Source organism: Oryctolagus cuniculus, chromosome 4 (genome assembly GCF_051225735.1).
Source record: "Oryctolagus cuniculus isolate XC-2025 breed Fujian yellow rabbit chromosome 4, ASM5122573v1, whole genome shotgun sequence".
In the NCBI taxonomy this organism is placed as follows: domain Eukaryota; kingdom Metazoa; phylum Chordata; class Mammalia; order Lagomorpha; family Leporidae; genus Oryctolagus; species Oryctolagus cuniculus.
In genome coordinates this window covers 8108205-8130354 of record NC_142870.1, presented here as the reverse complement: position 1 = coordinate 8130354, position 22150 = coordinate 8108205, and the positions used below count along the sequence as shown (strand labels likewise).

The window sequence follows — 22150 nt, the reverse complement described above, 5'->3', positions numbered from 1 at the left end:
TCCATGTTAACTAGAAACACTAACTTGGTGTTCTCCTTCAAGGGGGGGGCAAGAAGATTCAGGAACCCTCCTGTATGAACCACACTTGCAAAATATGCATATGTGTGAATGGCTAACAACCTTTTACCTGCCTTGAATGCACAAGACGTGTGCATGTGTGTGCATCGCTGCTCATCTGCCTCCACCTTGCTCCATTTTTGCACAGGGCAGAGGGAAGTGTGAGTCTGTGTGTGTGTGTGTGTAAGAATGCACAAATGTGGTTCAGCACAGGGCATATGCTATATAATTTACGTCATAGGTTTACTACCACCCAACAGACAGAGTCAGGCTCCCCTGTGTAACTTAGAAGCAACTAACGTTTCTGTTTGCATTACCTAAATAATTCTTTCTCTGCATTTGAGCTGCATAGACCAAGCCTATTCAGTTATTAATTCTCTCTCATCCTTGGAAGAAAAAAAAACCAATTCTGTTGTTCTCAGAGGAAAAATGCCAGGGGTGGGCATTTAGTGTAGTGGCTAAGACTACACCTGCACCCCGTATCTGAGTGCCTGGGTTTGAGTCCCGGCTCCACTCCCAATTCCAGCTTCCTGCCAACCTACACCCTGGAAGTCAGCAGGTGATGGCACATGTAGTTGGGTCCCTGACAACCGCAGATTTCATGTAGGTAACCTATCTTGAGCATGGGCAGCTCCAGCTGTTGTGGACATCTGGGGAGAGAACCAGCAGACAGGGGAATTCTCTTTGTCGCTCTGCCTTTCAAATAAATACAAATTTTATAAAGATCAAAAATTTTTAAGAAGAGAAGTCAAACATAGCATGGACACTGGGCTTGCTGGAATAGCAAGGAGAATGTAGGATGATGAGCAGAATTATACCTCCCACCCCCATGGTTTCAGTTACCTGCTCTCAACTGCTGTCCAAAACTAATAAATGGAAAATTGCAAAAATACCAGTACTTAAGTTTTACAATGTACAGCTTTGCATCGTGACGATATCTCTAACCACCCCACTCTTTGCTGCTCCATCCTGCCCAGAACATGAAGTATCTCACGGTCTAGAGTATCTGCACTGTGCACACCACTTGCCCATGAGCCACTTGGGAGCAACCATGGTCAAGAGATCCAAGGCTGTGGTACTGTAGTGCTTGCGTTCATGTAACCCTTACTTTCTTTTTTTTTTTCTTTTTTTTCTTTTCTTTTTTTTTTTTTTTTTTTTTTTTGACAGGCAGAGTGGACAGTGAGAGAGAGAGACAGAGAGAAAGGTCTTCCTTTGCCGTTGGTTCACCCTCCAATGGCCGCCGCGGTCGGCACGCTGTGGCCGGCGCACCGCGCTGATCCGATGGCAGGAGCCAGGAGCCAGGTGCTTTTCCTGGTCTCCCATGGGGTGCAGGGCCCAAGCACCTGGGCCATCCTCCACTGCACTCCCGGGCCACAGCAGAGAGCTGGCCTGGAAGAGGGGCAACCGGGACAGAATCCGGCGCCCCAACCGGGACTAGAACCCGGTGTGCCAGCGCCGCTAGGCGGAGGATTAGCCTAGTGAGCCGCGGCGCCGGCCTTCTTTTTCTTTTTATAAAGATTTATTTATTTGAAAGTCAGAGTTACAGAGAGAGAGGAGAGGTAGAGAGAGAGCGTGAGCGAGCTTCCATTGTATCGTTCACTCCCCAGTTGGCCACAATGGCCGGAGCTGCGCCAATCCGAAGCCAGGAGCTTCTTCCAGGTCTCCCATGTGGGTGCAGAGGCCCAAGGACTTGAGCCATCTTCTACTGCTTTCCCAGGCCATAGCAGAGAGCTGAATCGGATGTGGAGCAGCCAGGTCTCGAACTGGTGCCCATATGGGATGCTGGCGCTTCAGGCCAGGGCGTTAACCCACTGCGCCACAGCTCCAGCCCAACCCTTACGTTCTTATTAGTGGCAAAGCACAAAGGAAGGGATGCTGACAATTCAAATACACCCAGGAGAAGCTGTAAGGTGCTTCCTCCAAGTGAAGAGGTGACAGATTTTCATAGGTAGGTATGAGAAGGGAAAAGCATGGTGTATAAAGGGTTCAGTACCACCCATGGTTTCAGCACCCTCTGGATGTGTTAGGAATTCTCTCTGGCAGATACAGGGGGCTACTGTCATACTGAACTATCAACAATTCTCACCAAAAACAACACAGCAACTACTCAGCTATCAGAAACTTATTAATAGGCCACCAAACCCTGCAAACTTTCTGTAACACAAGTGGAAAGAGGAATATTCTTTAAGTATAACCTTGAAGACCATAGTTAGTAATGATAGTCCACCAACAGAGACCATCCTAGAGCCTGCTCAGCAAACCACTGCCTGCCCCACCCCTGCCCTTCCCACAGGGCCTCTGCCACTCTTTAGGACAACACCTGATGCTGTCAGGGCCAAAGTGGATGCCCTCTCTGGAATCTTGTGCAAAACTCCTTCCTCTTCTGGGTTTTATTTTGCCCATACTGTGTGGAGAATTCCCATACAAACAGCCCCTCAGGACAGCAATGTGGCAGTGATGGTCTATAGTCAGTTAATATGCTTTTGGGGCAGGCATTTATGACACTTGCATCCCATGTTCGAGTGTTTGGTTTGAGTCCCAGCTCTGCTTTGCATTCTAGCTTCCTGCGAAAGTGTACTCTGGGAGGTAACAGGTGATGTCTGGAGTACTTGGGTCCCTGTCATCCATGTGGGAGACCCAGATTGAGTTCCTAGCCCCTGGAACTAGCCTTTAACACACACAGCTATACTGCAACATTGCTAGGCTCGACTGTCTCACACACACAGCTATACTGCAAAGCTGCTACATGTGACCATCTCACACATAGCTACACTGCAACATTGCTAGGCATTGACGGTCTCTCACACACACAGCTACACTGCAACATTGCTAGGTGTGACCGTCTGACACGCACCCACACAGCTACACTGCAACGTTGCAGGCATGACCATCTCACACATGGCTACACTGCAATGTTGCTAGGTGTGACCATCTGATGCCCACACAGCTACACTGCAACATTGCTAGGCATGATTAGTTACAGCAACCAGCAAGTTAGAAGTCAGGATGATTCCAAGGATAAAAGATAGTCACCAGTGAAACATCTTTTGAATGTGAGGTAGTTGACCAGTACCACAGAAGGAGGGGGGTCAGGGGCAGGGATGACACACTAACAGTACCCTCTCCAAACAATGGAAGCATGGAAATATCTGGAAGGAGAAGGCATTTGGAACAGCAGGTAAGACACTGGACCCCACACAGGAGTCCCAGCTCTTCTTCCCATCCAACTTAATGTTAATGTGCACCCTGGGAGGCAGCCGTGATGCCCAAGTACTTGTATTCCTGCCACCTACATGGGAGACTCAAACAGCTCAGAGCTCTTGCCTTTGACCTGGCCCAGCCCTGGTTGTTATAGACATTTGGGGAGCGAATAGGGGAATGCAAAGATCTATCTCTATCTCTTGCTTTCCAAATAAAATGGAAAAAAAAATTAGAAGAGGGAGCTTTTCTCCATTGATACAAAGAATTAGAATAACAAGTGATTTTTCTAAAAATTAGGAAAAATGAAAGAATCCTGCCAACTTCACTCTGTGGATGACAATTTTAATGTAAGCAACAATGATAGGAAATCAATCAAAAGCTAGGATTATGTATTATCCTGCACACTTTGTGAAGTGGTTCCTGACGAGTCCAAATGAATTTCAGGTCTTTAAGCCAATATTTACAATACATAATCACCTTTTACTACTATTGGTTTAACTACTTTTTCCAATGAATGGACCTTTTAATCTTTTCATTTATTTTTTTGCCCCTCTCCCAGACCAGTCTTTATTTTTCTCACATGCTTAGCGCTCCAGGAGGTGAGACTTCCCATGGGAGGAGCAGAAAGCACTTCTCCAATTATCACAGAGTGGTTTTTCCGCTTCTCGATATTCAGGATTTGGTGCCTGTTTTTCTTCTTAATTCCTCTATTTTTTCCTTCTATGACCATGTTATCAGCTGTTTTCCCATATGCACTAAAGGTATAGACCAAACTCCAAGATGAAAGGGTCTTCAAGAAGTTCGTGGGGAATGTATGTTATGAAAAAACTATGCATGGATTTCAAACTCTTTGCAGCAATATAAACTTACCTTTCACTTCTGTTTTCCTGCAAACTTCTGTATTAGTTTTTTTTTTTTTTTTAAAGATTTTATTTATTTATTTGAGAGGTAGAATTACAGACAGTGAGAGGGAGAGACAGAGAGAAAGGTCTTCCCTCCATTGGTTCACCCCCCAAATGGCCGCAATGGCCGGAGCTACGCCGATCCTAACCAAGAGCCAGGTGCTTCTCCTGGTCTCCCATTCAGGTGCAGGGGCCCAAGCACTCGGGCTATCCTCCACTGCTCTCCCAAAGAATGCCAGCGGCCGCTTCCAGGGACACCTCCTGGGGGAGAGGGGCAGCTGGGAGGGCTGATGAAGGAAGAAATTTCCAAGCATGTGGCAACGCTGCTACAGTGACACTCAGGCCAAAGCAGACAGACACATGAAAGACTCACTCAGTGCCTGAGCTCCAGATGAAAGGATGCGCTGGGCCGAGCCTGCAAAGGAAGCAGCACAGGAAGTGACAGATCTCCGGTGGTGCCTACGTGAAGGGTTCTTCAAAAACAGTGGGAGGAGCTTGGATCTGGTACAGAGCATGATGCAAGACCCCCGGAGCCATCCCAATAGAAGGACTGAGGATGAAAGTGAGGGATTCAGGGCTGGCATTGTGGCACAGTGGAATAAGCTGCCCTCTGCGATCCTGTATCCCCTGTGAGCACCAGTTCAAGTCCGACACTTCACTTCTGATCCAGCTCCCCACTAATGAACCTGGGAAAGCAGCAGATGGCCCAAGTGCTTAGGCTCCTGACATACACAGCAAGATCAAGCGTTCTAAGACCTGGCCACTTCCTGGGCTTTGTAAGCAGGGGCAGCTACACTTAGACCTGCCCCAGGTCTCAGCTGCAGGGTGTGCTTTCAGGGTCAACAACCCCCGTGGTGTCCCGATCCCTCTCTTTCCTCAGCAGTAGCCCACTTCAGAGACCATTTTCTAGGGCTGTACTTGGAGCTGGCCCAGAGTCAGAGCCTCTAGCCTTCCCGCTGATCTGACAAGTACTCAGGCATCTGCATTCAACCCCTTTCTATTCAAAAGATAAGCAACTGACCCTTGACCACTAAGCCTACAATGTGTCCTCCCTGGTTTCCAATTCATACAGGGAAACAGTAATGTTCTATTACACAGAATTTTCCAGAATGGTTATATCAAGTTGTAATTCATGCTGTATACCATTAGCGAACTTCTCACAACACCGACAAAGAAATAGGTAATATACTCTCATTTTACCAATGAGGAAGCTTGTCTAAGTTTACACACTTGGCAATGGAACGGCAATTCCATTTTTTAAAAAGATTTATTTATTTGAAAGTTAAGAGTCACAGAGAGGGAGGGACGAGGGAGAGAGAGAGAGAGAGAGAGAGAGAGAATCTTCCATCCACTGGTTCACTCCCCTGATGGCTGCAAAGGCCAGGGATGTGCCAGGCTGAAGCCAGGAGCCAGGAGCCTCATCAAGATCTTCCACGTGGGTGGCAGGGGCCCAAACACTTGAGTCATCTTCCACTGCTTTTCTCAGGCCATTAGGAGGGAACTAGATTGAAAGTGTAACAGGTGGACTTGAACCAGTGCCTATATGGGATGCCTCTTAATGCAAATCCATTTTGCTATACTGTCTCCCATGGGAAATTCACACAAAGAATTTAGAAATTCAAAGAAAGGGAGAAATGAAAATGATACAGGATACAGTAGTGGCTTAATGAGTATAAATATGATCTGAGCAAGAATAGTAAAAAGGAATAAAGAAAAGCAAAAAAATAAGAGTCAGCAAATGGAGTGCCAAGAGTACAAGGGGTCTTCATGGAAAATAATGCATGGATTTCATTTTTTTTTGTACCAAAATAAATGTTATTTTTTTAAGAGGCAGAGACAGTGAGAGAGATGGCAGGAGAGAGAGAAAAACAGAGCTCCCATTCATTGGTTTACTTCCCAAATGCCTGCAACAGCCAAGGCTGGATCCAGGAGCCCAGAACTTAATCTGGGCCTCCCATGTGGGTGGCAGGGATCCAACTACAGAAGCCATCACCTGCTGCCTCCCAGAGTACTCATTAGCAGGAGGCTGGAATTGGGAACTGGACTCAAACTCAGACACTCCAATATGAGAGCAGACATCTTAACCACCGGCCACACACCCACCCATAAATGTATCATTTAATTCCTTTCTTTAAAAAATATTTATTTATTTATTTGAAAGTCAGAGTTACAGAGAGAGAGAAGGAGAGGCAGAGAGAGAGAGAAGTTTTCCATCTTCTGGTTCACTCCCAAGTTGGCTGCAATGGCCAGAGCTGTGCCGATCCGAAGCCAGGAGCCAGGGTCCACGCGGGCCCTAGGGGCCCTAGGACTTGGGCCTTCTTCTACTCTTTCCCAGGCCTTAGCAGAGAGCTGGATTGGAAGTGGAACAGCCGGGACTCAAACTGGCACCCATATGGGATGCCGGCACTGCATGCAGAGGCTTCACCCGCTATGCTACAGTGCTGGCCCCTAATTCCATTTTCTACAACTCTTTGAAGTATCCTCACTTAACTGATAACTTAGACCAATGGCTGGAAACAAAAGGACAGTGTTACACAGGAGAACTGGGAAAGCAGGAAAAATACAGATGTTTGCTGGCTGGCTGGGAAATGGAAATGCCTTACAGAATCCACGAAGAGCTTATACTTTTTTAAAGCATGCTTTGAAGGTAAACAAGGGATGGGAGACAACTAGGAAAGCATTAACAGTCACCAAGTTATCTTCAATGCACACACTCAAGCAGTAAGTTAAAAACACTGCCCAGGGACCGGTGCTGTAGCATAATGGGTAAAGTTGCTGCCTACAATGCTGGCATCCCATATGGGCACCAGTTCGAGTCCCAGCGACTCCACTTCCAATCCAGCTCTCTGCTATGGCCTGGGAAAGCAGTAGAAGATGACCCAGGTCCATGGGCCGCTGCACTCGCATGGGAGACCTAGAAGAAGCTCCTGGATGCTGGCTTCAGATCTGCGTAGCTCCAGCTGTTGCAGCCAACTGAGGAGTGAACCAGAGATGTAAGACCTCTCTCTCTCTGCCTTTCCTTCTATGTAACTCTGACTTTCAAATAAATAAATAAATCTAAAAAAAAAAAAAAAAAAAACACTGCCCAGATCATGGAGAAAAGCACAGATTCCCACAGTAGAAGCAAAGAGTGGAGTCTGTTCACTGAAGAACCCTTGGTGAATGTCAGTGGTTTCCTTTATGTCTTTCATCCCATTTTTAAACCTCTAACTCAGTGGTATTTTTTCACTGCTGTTCCATGTTCTGAGGACCAGAGATGCTCATTTTTGTTGTAGGTACAAACTGAGGTCTGATTCCGTGGGCTCAGAAGGAACTGAATAAAATCAAAGCACCACTACAGGGAATCCCAACAAGGGTGCTGAGCTTGGCCAACAGGGATCAGAGTCTTGGGAAAAAAAGGTATTTCTACTTGAATCTGCAGAGTTCAGTACCTGGTACCTGATGGTGACATGAACGGAAGAATCAATAAATGGCTGTGCTTTGCAGCAGGCAGGATCAACATCCTAGAAATGCTGAAGAAGGCACTGCTTTTTCAGGCTGGCATTGTGGCACAGCAAGTTAAGGCCCAGACCTGCAGTGCTGGCACCTCATATGGGTGCTAATTCATGTGCCCAGTTGTTCCACTTCTGATCCAGCTACCTGCTAATTCACCTAGGAGAGCAGTGGAAGATGGTCCAAGTCCTTGGGCCCCTGTACCCACGTGGGAGACCCAGAAGAAGCTCCTTGCTTCTGATCAGCCCAGCTTCAGCCATTGTGTCCATTTAGGAAGTGAACCAGAAGATGGAAGACACCTCTTTCTCTCTCTCCCTCTACCCACTTTGTAACTCTTTCAAATAAACAAAATAAATCCTGAAAATAAAGAGGTGCTGCTTTTCAAAATCCTGCTTTTCTTAGTTTATTTTTCCTTTTCTTCCAGAAGGGTAAGATGGATTCAGCAATTCCTCCCCTCACCCCACCCCCAACTGTAATAGATAACATAATACCATATTTTTACTAACAGCAAAAATGATTACTATTAGAAGGGGGTCTTCCATCACCAGAGTTAATTTTTTAAGTGGATAAGCAATTAAAGATGCCAAGTAGATTAAAATTGATCCCAAGCACCAAAGTTGTGATCAATAAAAAACAATCTGTAAATTTGATTGCATAAATCCGTTTTACTTAAGTCCACCATAAGCATGATTTTCAGGATCACTACTTCGATCTCACTTACTGGAAAAGAAAATGTAATGAAAATGCTGCTGCAGAACATACTTTTCAGAAAATGACAAAATAGCTATTTTAAAATTTTGAACCACACTCAGAGACAAATGTGCAATGATCAGACTATGCTGCTAATCAAGGGAAATGTGTGATTCAAGGCCTCTGGGATCTAGCTAAGCTCCCATATAGAAACTGATATGAAAAATGCTCTCAAAAATGCAGCTTGTTGTGTTTAACTGGTTTTAACAAGCCCTCATACTGGCTTCCATGGTTTGGCACCTTTCTGCATTGTCCACTGGCTTCTTGCTAGGAGGATTTAGCTCACACATCATCCATCTCTCCTCTCCTACTCAGGCATCTGCTGCCAGCTTTACTGAATTCTTATGAATCTCCAAATAACGTAATGAAAACCCTCTGATTGCTTTATCCACCACAGCAGGTCCTGCTGCTCAGTCTGAGGGAAGCACATCCACGCTTAGTGATTCATTCATTTCTCCTGGACTGCTCCCCTCCCAGCTACACCTCCCTTTATTACCAAATGGACCAACATCCGCACTCTGCTCAGTAGCAACTGCTCTATCTCTTGTGATTTGTCTACAGATTTGTTCTAAAAGTTGACATACACCAGCTTTGCATGTCATGACACACAACCATAAATTATAATATTAACTGCACAGATGTTATCTATTACTATACCACATAGATATTAACAGCACACTAATAAGTATTGGTACATATTAACAAACTACAGATATTAACTGTACAGATGTTACCTATTACTATATTACATGTTATACATATTAACAGAACATTGAAAGATATCAGTAAATGTTAACATACTATATAGATATTATTTAAATACTAGTATACTGATAGGCTCACTGTGCCATCCAATGGAGAATGTTTCTAGTATCAAAATTAGAAAGATTCTCTATCCTAACTACTACCATTGTATGGGAACTTCAAAAAGTTTGTGGCAAAGCAGGTGTTTAGACTATTAGTTAAGATGCTTCCACCTCACATCAGAGTACCTCATTCAGCCTCCTGCTAATGCAGATCCCAGAGGGCAGCAGTGACAGTTCAAAGTTGGGTCCCTGTTACTCACAGGGGAGATCTGGACTGAGATCCTGGTTTCTGCCTTCAGCACTGTTCCAGGCATTTGGGAGTGAAACACCAGGTGCCATAGAGCTCCTGCTTTTTTTTTTTTTTTTTTTTTTTTTTTAATTTTTGACAGGCAGAGTGGACAGTGAGAGAGAGAGAGAGACAGAGAGAAAGGTCTTCCTTTTTGCCATTGGTTCACCCTCCAATGGCCGTCGCAGCCGGTGTGCTGCGGCGGTGCATCGCGCTGATCCGAAGCCAGGAGCCAGGTGCTTCTCCTGGTCTCCCATGGGGTGCAGGGCCCAAGCACTTGGGCCATCCTCCACTGCACTCCCGGGCCACAGCAGAGAGCTGGCCTGGAAGAGGGGCAACCGGGACAGAATCCGGCGCCCCGACTGGGACTAGAACCCGGTGTGCCGGCACCGCAAGGCAGAGGATTAGCCTATTGAGCCACGGCGCCGGCCGCTCCTGCTCTCTTTCACTCTCCATGTCACTCAAATAAAAAAAGAAATTTTTAAAGTTCATAGAAGATTGCATTTAAAGATAAGTTTTTTGGTGCAAAAAATCTGAAATCTATGCAAATATAATTCTCAGAAAGTTCGTGAAAAATGCACATTAAGAAAAAAACTGCATGGATTTCAAGATTTTTTAGAAGAAAATGTACCTATCATTTAACTCCACTCTCTATGAGATTTTGAAGTTAATGGTGGCCCCTAAAATTATGCCCATGTGCTGATCCACAGTACCTGTGAATGTGACATTATTTACAAAAAGCATTTTTACAGATGGCATTAAGTTAGAGTCTTGGGCTGAGATCACCCTGCATTTCCTGGGTGGTCCCATATCCAACGATGCGTGTCTCTCTACAACACAGAAGAGAAGACACAGACACATAGAGCAAGACAGAGACAGACACTGAAATGATGCAGCCACCAGCCCACTAGCCAAAGAAGCTGGCAACCCTCAAAGCAGGAAGAGGCAAACAACAGGTTCTCCCTGAGCCTGAGAGCGGGCCTGGCTCTGCTCGCACCTTGATTTTGAACTCCTAACCTCCAAAACTGCTGTTATTTTTAAGCCGCAAGTTTTGTGGTGATTTGTTATAGCAGGCCTGCTCAGGTTTTACCAAGTTCTCCAGCACGGTCTGCACATCAGCCATCTCCTTTTCATTCCAGAGTTACCTCCTGCAACGCTCTATCCCATTCCACTCGAAATGGATTAATCCAGACTTCCTCCATATTGTCTTCCTGGGATTTCCTTTATTCTTTGATTGCCTTTATACCTGGATCCCGTAACAACATCTCTCTTGGTTTTGTTTCTTGTTTTGCCAGAGCATCTCCTCAAGTAACTTGCTAGGCAAGGAGATTCATGAAGCAAACTTTCCAAGTCTTTCCGTACCCCCTAATCTCTTCTACCTGGTTAGAAATGTAATCAATTGTTTGGGTGGAAACATAATTTCAGAAATCTTTCTCTGGAACTTTAGCATAGCTCATTCTCACTCTCCCATAAATGTCTGTACTTAACCCTTTCCAGAAGCTTTTAAAATATCCCCAGGTTCCCTGAAACTGCACAATGGGATGTCCAGTTCTGTCTGTACCCCATAGCAGAGGAACCGAGGTGGGTATCTGGCTGAGCTCCGGATTCCAGCTTCTGGCTAACGCAGACCCTGGGAGGTAGTGGTGACGGCTCAGGTAGTCGGGTTCCAGCTACCTATAATGGAGACCTGCATGGGATGCTTCCCACCCTGGCTTTGGCCAGCTTCCAGCCCCGCCTTTGCAGGCATGTGGGGAGTGAACTGTAGGTAACGGCGCGAAGAGAGCTGGTTAGAAAGGAAACAGGGAAGTACACGCGGGCTCCCGCTCTCCCACCTCACTCACCCGGACAGGGATCCCGCAGCCACGGTACGTGTCAGGCACCATTCTGCACACTTCACTGCCGTTGCGCACTTAACACCCACAACAATACTCCTCGTATTATCCTCACTGCACAGATGAGGAAAATGAAGCAGGGATAAACTGACTTGACCAAAGATACACAGCTCCTCAGTGGCAGAGCCTCGGACCTAACACAAGGTCATTTCCTAATTCTTGGTCGTTTAAAACCTGATCTGGCATGTTTTCTCTCACTGAACAAAGGAATGGTATGCTAACTCAAGAGCCAGCAAAATGTGTCCTCCAAGGCCGGCAGAAAAGGCCTCTGTCCCTCCGAAAGGCATGGAGCGGCGGCGAAGCGTCCACTCCCGGCTCCGCGGCTGGGCTCAGGGGAGCGCAGGAGGCTGGGCCTTATTTCCAGAAGGGGCCTTCCTCCCCTTGGGGGCCCACGAGTCACAGAGGGCAGCCGGAGCCCGAACGCAGGAGGCGGCTGACCGGCCTCGGAAATAAATGCGGACAGGCGCGCTGGCCTCGGCCGCACGGAGGGAGCTCAGGAGAGCTCAGGCGAGAAGCGGGCAGGCAGGTGGCGGGGCAGCTCGGAGGAGAAGCCCCTGAGTGGGCAGCAGGGCAGGACCCGCAGAAGCCCACACCGCGCTCACCGGACCAGCTGGGGACGCTTCCGGGGCGCAGGCGCTCCTCACAAACCCGGGGCACGCGCTCTGAGGCGGCAGGGGTCTCCTGCGCATGCGCGCCCTGAGGCTAGCCAGGTCTCCGCGCACTCACACCTGAGGCGGGAAGGGTCTCCCGCGCATGCGCCCCGGTTGACGAGGCCTTGCTGGCGTTCAGGGTCTGACACCAGACACAGAGGGCGCCTCACCAGCGCTGCGCAGTCTTGGCACCTGCCTGGCCCCTAGATACCGAGGGCATCGGGTTCTAAAGGTGGCGGTGGACGTCTCAGGAACTGTGTGGGAGCGCCTGCGCACCAGAGGCCGCGCGTGGCTGGGTGGCGCCCGCGCGTGGAAGCCGCCTGTAGAGAACCTTCCAGCAAAGACTTGTTGGGGTCAGAAGTCAACGCGTCAGGGAGGAGACACGAGAACGACTTCGTAGGGAAAAGCAGGGCCTGTGAGGAATCAGGGGGTCGGGTGCCGCCCTGCCTGAGAGAACAGCCCTGCCGCGGGCCTGTCCGCCCCCGGTGGCCCGGATGCAGGTCATCGGCCGTGCCTCCCCCACTCCCCGGAGTCCTGGCGGGGACAGAACCCCTGGGCTGCGGGAGGAGCCATTTCCAGCAGGGCGGCCAACGGCTTCCAAGATTTAACGCCGCTGGGGATTCCAGGGCGTCTGATTCAGATTATCAGTCAAGCAACTTGGTCTTTCCTAAATATGGTGACAAAGATTTGCGTTTCACATTATGTCAGGAGCCCCGCAGCGCCAAGAAGCTTTCCAGCGCTGAATACCCTTCCGCAAGTCCCACAGAAATCAGACGGCAACAGTCATCATAATTATCACCTTTTGGGTCAAAAATTTGATTAAAACCAAATGACAACTAAACTGTATTTTATTAGCAGGAAGATTAAATCCAGAGCATGTGTCAAAGCTGGAGTATGAAGTCACAATTCTCCAGATTACTGCTGGAAGCAGTAATGTTATCACTCTGCCCCTCCCTAGCCCACAAATCCCAATACAGTTCAGGCAGCCACCAGGACACAGGCAAAACCCCCAGCGCAGTGCTCTCCTTTGGCCCCAAGTCGCAGGCCTCCCTGCCACTTCTGCTCACCCACCGCACTCCCGCCAACCCCCGCGCACCTGGCATCTCTCCCAGTACCGGGCTCCACGTACTCGGATCAGCTGTCTGGCAGGCACGCCAGGGAGGGGCCTAACTAGTTGCTGGGAAGACACTGCATTTGGTGAGCAATAATCAGAACTAACTTCAAATGTGAAAACATGTTAAAGGTGGTGACACCCCTTCCTGTGGGTCTCTGAGTTGCAGTCCCAGTCACAGAGAGCTAAATCCCAATTTTTAATCCAACCAGGAGTCATCCAGATCATAGTGATCCTCTATTCCAGACCTGAACCCCTGCCCTGGCCTAAGAAAGACATCCATCCTCTGACTCAAGAAAGTCATGCAAAGTTTCCAGTGGCCTCTTCCCTATTTCTGTCTCCGGTGTCACTGTCTGGATCCTCATCCTCATTAGGGTTTGCTTGGATTCGTGGCAGTCTCCAAAAACATCCCAAGGTTGACCCCTGTCCCTCCTGGTCACTATCACCAGATTGTTCTGGAACACAGCCCCATTTAGGTAGCTCTGTACTGGGAAGGGCCTCCACTGTCCACTCAGGCAAGTCAATCTGCTTCTCCCACTATAAGAAAGGAGTAAGGACTATGCTAACTGGGGCTCTAACAGGACTATGAATTTTCTCAGCAGGGCAGTAGAAATCCTGGTGGAATTATTTTTTTAAACTTATTTATTTAAAGGTGGCAGGGGAGGTAGGTAATATCTTCCACCTACTTGTTCACTCCCCAAATGGCTACAACAAGTGGGACTGAGCCCGAGCACAGACAGGAGCCCAGAACTCCAACCAGGTATCCAAAGTGGGTGATAGGGGCTCTAGCACCTGGGCCATCTGCTGCTGCTTTCCCAGGGCATTAGTAGAGAGCTGGATTGAAGTGGAGTGGCCAGGACGCGAATCGGCACTCTGATATGGGATCACAGACGGAGGCTTAACCTGCAGCACCAGAATCCTGGCCCCTTGATGGAATTCTTTTTTAAGGCAGTAGGTGTCAAGGCATGATGTGAGCTTCTTTCTCATGCCACAGAAACTGGACCAAAAATGTGTACACTTCAGCACATAAGCTAGATGACAGCCGGCAGTCTCTGGACTGGGCCCTGATCTGCAAACCGCTCAGAAAACTCTTTACAAGGCTTCTGTGACCCAAAGCACTCTAAAAACCACGCACTGTGTGATTTAGGTTTTATAATCTGGAGATCCTTTCAAATAGAAATTTCCACTAACAGGCAACTTGAAATACTACAAAGACACATGGTCTATGACAATTAGACATTTAAAAACACAACATAAAAGACTGCATCCTGGCCAGGAATATGCCAAGGCAAAGTCCAAACAGAACGAAAGCATTGAAATTATAAATCCCCACCCCAAAAAATCCTTGCTAATCAAGAGGGAATTGATATTTAAGTTATCTAATGGGTGCAAGTATCACAACTCCTTAGTACGAAGCTTGCAAAATTATCACCAGGAATATTATACTTGCTTTTTGAAGGAAAAAAAAAAAAGGATTCTCCTCTTCCCGCTAGGGTTAGACCATATAAGAATAAGCACATACAGGATGCACAGGAGTCAAATGGGAAAAAATGAGTGATAATTTTTACAAACTGGAAGAGTGGGTTTTTCATAAAAGCATAATTTTAGAGAACTGTACAAGTCAGCTGCAATCAGGAACATTGCATCAAGCCAAATAATGAAAGCCACTGCTGCCTGGGCGGGTGGGGGACCCGACTGCTGTGCAGCTGATCATGGTCTCACACGAAGCAGGGCACAGGGAGGAATGATGACAAAATAGCAACAGGAACAAAGGCCAAATCTGAACAATCCCTAGGCATTGACTGTTTACACAGTTGACAGCTTCCCAAGATTTTCTTCAAGTAGTACGGGAATCCAGGCCAACTGTGAAGCAGAGAACACGGAGGAACTATTTTTAGGCCATTTCATTCTGTTTTTGATCGATCGTGTAGCCCAGGCAACAGTTTGGCTTCAAAGTGGCACAGGAGACATCCTGAGCTCTCCTGGGCCCAGCACCACATGGGGCTCCACCCTTCCCAGAAGCTGCCTGGTTACATTCCAGTACAATAGGCCATTAGCAGTGGGCTGAATGGTCACACATAGACACATCAGTACACGTCCGTATCCTCACAGCCGGACCCTGTGACTGCTGACTTATTTGGAAAAAGTATTTTTGCAGAAGCAATTAAGTTAAAAATCCTGAGATGAGATCATCCAGGATTACTGGGTGGGTCCCAAATCCAATGACAGGTACCCTTACAAGAGAAAAGTCACAACCACACAGAGGAGGTAGACACATGAAGAGGAAGGCCACAATGAGAGTGACACTTGCAACAGGCCACAGAATGCCCAGAGCCACAAAAAGAGGCAATGGGGTCAGCACTGTAGCACAGTGGGTAAAGCTGCCACCTGCAGTGGCAGCATTCCATATGGGCACCGTTTCAAGTCCTGGCTGTTTCACTTCCAATCCAGCTCCCTGCTATGGCCTGGGAAAGCAGTAGAAGATGCCCAAGTCCTTGGACCCCTGTACCCACATAGAAGACCCAGAAGCTCCCGGCTCCTGGCTTCAGAACGGTCTAGCTCCAGCCGTGTCGGTCATTTGGGGAGTGAACTAACGGATGGAAGACCTCTCTCTCTGCCTCTCTGTAACTCTGACTTTCAAATAAGTAAATAAATCTTAAAAAAAAGGGGGGGGAGGGAGGGAAGGAAGGAAGGAAGGAAAGAAAAGTAAAGAAAAGAGGAAAAGAGGTAACACCAGGTCCTCCAGAGAGCATCCAGAGGGATGCAGCCCTGCCCATGCCTTGGTTTTGGACCCTGGCTCCCAGAGCAGTAGCAGGATTCTTTTCTGTTGATGGAAGTGTTTTGTGGCACCTGTCACAGCAGCCCCAGGAAACACGCATTCCAGAAACAAAGAGAGGTATCCTAGTCCTAAGCAACAAAGGAGCATCCCAGTTAACAGGTTTGGTCTCTACAGAAAGATTAAAATTAGATTGAAGCCGGCGCCGCGGCTCAACAGGCTAATCCTCTGCCTTGTGGCGCCGGCACACCAGGTTCTAGTCCCGGTCGGGGTGCCGGATTCTGTCCCGGTTGCCCCTCTTCCAGGCCAGCTCTCTGCTGTGGCCAGGGAGTGCAGTGGAGGATGGCCCAAGTGCTTGGGCCCTGCACCCGCATGGGAGACCAGGATAAGTACCTGGCTCCTGCCATCGGATGAGCGTGGTGCGCCGGCCGCGGCGGCCATTGGAGGGTGAACCAGCAGCAAAAGGAAGACCTTTCTCTCTGTCTCTCTCTCTCACTGTCCACTCTGCCTGTCAAAAAAAAAAAAAAAAATAGATTGAGTTCAGGCATTGCTTCCTGTATTACACTGCCTTGCTGATAGATGCAGTTGAAAGGCCATGAGAAGTGGACAGCCAGATTTGCATACCTGCTTCATCAAAGGAAAGACATTTCTCAGTGTCGCTTCCATAAATACCAGATCCAGTGAAATGTAGACAGCTAGCATTTAGAAATGATCTGAAATTGTTAACCATCTTCTTGAGATTTACATCTGAATCTTAGGGGGAAGGCACCTGACCCTCAAATCTCTCTCACACATACTTTACCCACTCAGAGTTTTGTGAAAATTTGCTTTTCCTTCTGTAGACACACAGAGATATGCTTTCGACAGTGGGAGAACAGATGATAGCAAGGGACACAGGGACCAGATGTGTATCTGATGAACCACAAGAACTTCAAAACAAAGTTCAAAACACAGGCAGGGGCAATTATCTAGCATACGGCAGGAAAGTTCCTAAGAAGATGGTACAACTCGCTGTTCACTTCTTACCAGCGTGTTTTTAAATTTTCAGAATATCTCAAAATACAAGACTCTGCAAACCCAAATATGGACCTGTAGTGGTGTTGCATGTGTTTTCCAAACCAACTACATTCACACAATTAGAATTCAAGATGGCTGTGACACGATGCTGCCCATGAACTTGAATACAAATTCAAGTTAATGTTTACTTCACTTCTGAATAATGAAAGTGCTATGTAGCTTATAAATGGTCTACTTGTAATTTATTACCATAATTTTGGGGAAAAATTCAAAATATAAACAAACTGTAACCTTCAGTAAAACTCTTTCTCATAATAAAGCTTTAAAAGCATCTTAAATAACTCAGAGAAAGTATGTGTGGATTTACTTAAGAAACTTACATATTATACATATACTCAGTAGGAATCTCATTGCTAATTTTTACATAATCAAAGAACTGAGTGAGGCAGCTATTTTACCTAACATTTACATTTTAAGGCAAACATTTCTATCCCAAATATAAAAATAACCTCTCTCTGAAGAAGGTGACATTCAGTCAGTCTTTGCTGCAGAGGTACTGCCTCCTCAATAACTGACTGGGGACTCAAAAAAACAAGCCCGGCAGAATTAAATGCCAATATCTACAAAAAGACTCATCAGAAGAACTTTCCAATTTTCTTTGAAGTTACTGATTTCCTTTGAAGTAATGATGGGCTTCTTATAGTGAAACTATGAGTTACCAAAATGATAAACATCTTCAGATTTTAAAATTAAAACTAAGTAGTAACATATCATAGTAAGGACTGTAAAATAATATTCCCAAGTCATGGGAAGAAAATGTATGCTACATTACAATATTGCTTTTAGATTAAATCTGTGACCTGCATTAGAAAAAAAATCATTGAGATTTTCAGGCAATGGGGAAGCAATTTAACAATAAAAGCATTTGATGTGGGTAAATTTTATCAGGTGTGAATTGTATCTCAGTTTAAAAGTTTCAATGACACTAAATTAAATTTTTAAAGGACAAGAGCTTAGGCATAAAAAACACCTTGGACATTCAGTTATTTTCCTCTTTCTGTCATAATTTGCCAAAATATTTCAACAGAATTGTCTTATTCTTAAGTTTTAATGAATCAAATGCATCAACCAAGGGCATTCTGTTGGCTTTTAAGGCCATTGTTTTGTCTGCAAACAAAACTCTAACCACTGTCTAAATATTAGGAATGATTTATAATGTGTGTGAAGATTTCGAGTTCATGAAATTTGAGAATGAGGAGCCTGCAGGCAGCAGCGCATGGTCTCTTACTGCTTTCTATCGGTGAAAGGCCAGGTACACTTGAGGCCTGAGTGAAGGATGCAGATAGCAGCCGCCATCATGTTACCTGGACCCACAAAATGCAACTTCTTTGGGAGGTGAGAGAATCTCATCAGCACATGAACGTGGCAAAGGCTAGGGCTGTGCTGTAGCGCAGCCAAGTGCACGGGGGTCAGAATCCCAAGCTGGGATTTGGGTTCAGGCCTTAGTAGCATAAGACCTTGGACACAATGACATCACCTTAGTCACAGTCTTGTCATCTGTAAAGTGGGGACAGTATGATTTATGGTTCTTGTGTGGGAGAACACTAGGCATAATGCTTGGCCCATAGCATGCGACTCAAGTGTGGGTTGTGTCCCTTGATTGGTTTGGCTCTGTTCTTCAGTCCAGGATAGGCCACACATTTTAAAATGCAGGCCCTTGGGGCAGGTTTCTCGCCTAGTAGTTGAGATGCCCGTATCCCACTTCAGAGTGCCTGGGTTTGGTGCTCAGAACCAACTTGTGACCCCAGTTTCCTGCTAATGCAGACCCTGGGAGATGGTGGTGATGGTTCAGATATTTACATTTCTGCCATCCGTGTGAGAGACTGGATTAAGTTTCTGGCTCCTGGCTTCAATCCTGTTGTGGGTATCTAGGCAGTGAACTAACAGGTGGGATATACGCTGTCTACCTACCTACCTACTTACTTACAAATCCCTTTTTCCCTCTGCCTTTCAAAAAAGGGGAAAAAAAGTGTTTTAAAAATAGAAATGCTTATTGTTGATAATGAGGGGCCACCAAGTCAAAGAATGCTAGTATCAGTCTTGGAAGTCTACTGACCCCACAGCACATTCTCATCTGTTGGGCAACATTCTGGCAGGATCTACAGAGCTTGACATATGCACACCTCACAACCCAGCATAATCCTCCGCCTGCGGCGCCGGCACACCGGGTTCCAGTCCCGGTCGGGGCGCCGGATTCTGTCCCGGTTGCCCCTCTTCCAGGCCAGCTCTATGCTGTGGCCAGGGAGTGCAGTGGAGGATGGCCCAAGTGCTTGGGCCCTGCACCCCATGGGAGACCAGGAGAAGCACCTGGTTCCTGCCTTCAGATCAGCACGGTGCGCCGGCCATGGCGGCCATTGGAGGGTGAACCAACAGTAAAGGAAGACCTTTCTCTCTCTCACTGTCCACTCTGCCTGTCCAAAAAAAAAAAAAAACAAAAAAACAAAAAAACCTCCTTTAATGCAAAAAATTGGCCTTCCTCCCACCTTGTAAGACTTCTACTGTTTGCCTGGATGGTTGTGCAGAGTTCAGACCATGCAGGTAGCAGGACAGACAAAAGCATTCACACATTTCCACAGGAGTGCACTTGCATGCGCATTTTCAGAGAACATCTTTTCTTTTTTACTTTTTTTTTTTTTTTTTTGCACTGGGCTGGCATACCGTTCTTCTGTGTAGGAGAATACGATGCAAAATGTATTCAAATAAAAGCGAGAATAAGGGTCGACTTTAATACCTCAGGGAGAAATCTGATCGATTGGGTCCATAAGGAAAGATGTGTGCGTTAGGTGCTCCCTAATTACGACTGCTTTGGTGGGCAGCAGCGCTGGTGGAACACATGTGGGAGACCTATTAAAGAAGGGGTTTCAAACATCTGCTTACAATTTTAAGGCAATTGTAAATACAGCAGAGAAGGTCAATTGGGCCAATTAAGGCCGATGTGCAAATCCACCGCTGCAGGTTTCTTTTCAAGCTTACATGGACTTGACTTTTTTTTTTTTAATGCTTCTATTTTCTACAACCACATTTTTTTAAACACAGGAAATAGGCTTAATAACAACTTTTGTCCATTTTGATTGTGATTTTTCAAAAAACGGCAGCAAATTTTCTGTTTGCGGTAGTAACTGCACACCTTTGGCTTCACGAAGACTCGTTTTCCTTCCCCTTCCCCTCCTACACGCGTGCCTGCACGGCGCCCATCAAACGGGGCTGTGCAGTGTGCCAGGGAGGGGAGCGCTGGCCTCCTCTCGAGCCAGGAGGAAGGAGGGTGAGGGTCAGCTGCAGGAAAGGCAGTCCTGCGACAGGCGGTGCATAAGGAGCTGCTCTTGGCTGTGCCACACTGCTACCGCGGGCACCCTTCCCCAGCCCGTGTTAGAAAATCATGCGAGGGCACCCTTCCCCAGCTGTGTTAGAAAATCATGCTTCGTGAGCTGCAATACAGTGGCAAATCTTACCATCCTTAGTCAGGCTGTGCAAAAACTAAAATGGTCCCATGGTATAAAAAGCTCATTCACATCAGAGAAGATACCGGAGACTCATTCCTGGAAATTCTAGGCAGTGTTCCAAAGACTAAGATTCAGCTGGACCCCAGGTGAGCAGGGAGACGGGGAGAGAGTAGTCAAGGATGAACAAGTCGCCTATCTTATTCCTAGGGAATTTTCCTTAAAGCTGGAAGCTTCATTGTTGGGACCCAAACTCCTAGAATCCCACAGCTACGAGACAGTGCGATCTAAGCATGAACTATGTTTCCTCCCGTGAATGCAGAGTGATGGCCACTGTAGTGAATTTCACCATTGTTTTCAGTGGTCCAAACCACTACAGTACTCTCCGTATACAGAGAGAAGAAAAGCAAAGTCAGCCAAACCTAACTTCAAATTCTGCACTGTCTACCTGAGTGACTTTAAACCCTCAGTTTCTTTACACTATCACCTTCTAGAGCTCTAAATGCTGACGCATAGCAGGCAGTCAATAAAGGTTGGTTTCCTAAAGTTGAAATACAGTAGACACTCAATAAGTGTTGTATTCCTCTGTCCTTCTACGACCTGCAAGACCTCCACAAGATGCTTCCAAGGACCTGGGCCAGGTTCCCAACCATGGGGACAGTCAACCTGAAGACTGCTGTGGGTAGGTGTGACCAGGTTCTGTGTTGCTGATGTTTTTTCTTATTTTTAAAGATTCATTCATTTATTTGAAAGGAAGAGAGAGAGAGAGAGAGAGAGAGAGAGAGAGAATCTTCCATCCACTGGCTCACTCCCCAAATGGCCACAACGGCTGGAGCTGAGCCAAGGAACCAGGAGCCAGGACCTTCTTCCGGGTCTCCCAAGTGGGCACAGGGGCACAAGGACTTGGGCCATCCTCCACTGCTTTCCCAGGCCACAGCAGAGAGCTAGACTGGAAGTGGAATGGCGAAGACTTGAACTCAGCTCCCATATGGGATGCCGGCACTGCAAGTGGCAGCTTTACCTGCTACGCCACAGCGCCGGTCCCAGTGTTGCTGATGTTTTTATTACTTGCTTTGTTTCTGGTGAAACCAAAAGAGACTGGGTAATGACCATATGAAGTAAGATCTAAAAGGGCCACAGAAAGGAGAGAAACAGGAGAAAGCAAATGCTGAGGGAAAGTGAATAGCCCACAGGAATCTGTGTCAGAGAGAACTTTTCTTCCTTATGTCCCCTTTTTCATTTTCAACCTTGAGGCTCAGCTCCCTCAGGTCTGAGCAAGAATAGAAAGTCCTGCTTGTCTAAACATCCACTAAATCTGAAAGCAAACAACTCAACTCCATGTGCTCTTCGGCAGCGTTCTTGTCAATAACCCTGTCTCCCTTTGATTGGCCCAACAATGCCAGACTTAGAGCCGTCTGTCCACTCCCCTCTTCCAGCATGCAAGGGGATTTTCCAAAGGCCATTGCAAAAAGAGCTCTTGCAATTTTTGTAGCCTTTGCAATGACACAAAAATCTAATTCTTTTGGCTCCCTGCTTTGGCTATTTGGAGTAAACTCATTTAAAAATCCCCCTTTTGTAAACAGTGATGTCTGGAATAGCACTGTTGCCATCATATAAAACGGTTGTATTTTTTTCTCTCTTTTGCAATCAGATAATCATAGTTTTATAAAGCTTCAGACAGAAACCGCAAACACAGAAAACCACCTGAGCTTC

At 46.7% G+C, this 22150-nt stretch overlaps 1 protein-coding gene across 7 annotated transcripts in view; it reads right to left on the bottom strand.

Moving 5' to 3' along the window:
* Positions 1 to 22150, bottom strand: part of HLCS (holocarboxylase synthetase) — a 209404-nt gene that overhangs the window by 70206 nt on the left and 117048 nt on the right. For 4 of the 7 annotated variants that reach the window (XM_089331425.1, XM_089331422.1, XM_089331423.1 and 1 more), the window contains one exon: positions 4534 to 4575. The exons of the other annotated variants lie outside the window; for them this stretch is intronic. In XM_089331425.1, the coding sequence (XP_089187551.1) occupies positions 4534 to 4575 (42 nt within the window). The remainder of the gene's footprint in view (positions 1 to 4533; positions 4576 to 22150) is intronic. 7 annotated transcript variants of the gene reach the window in all.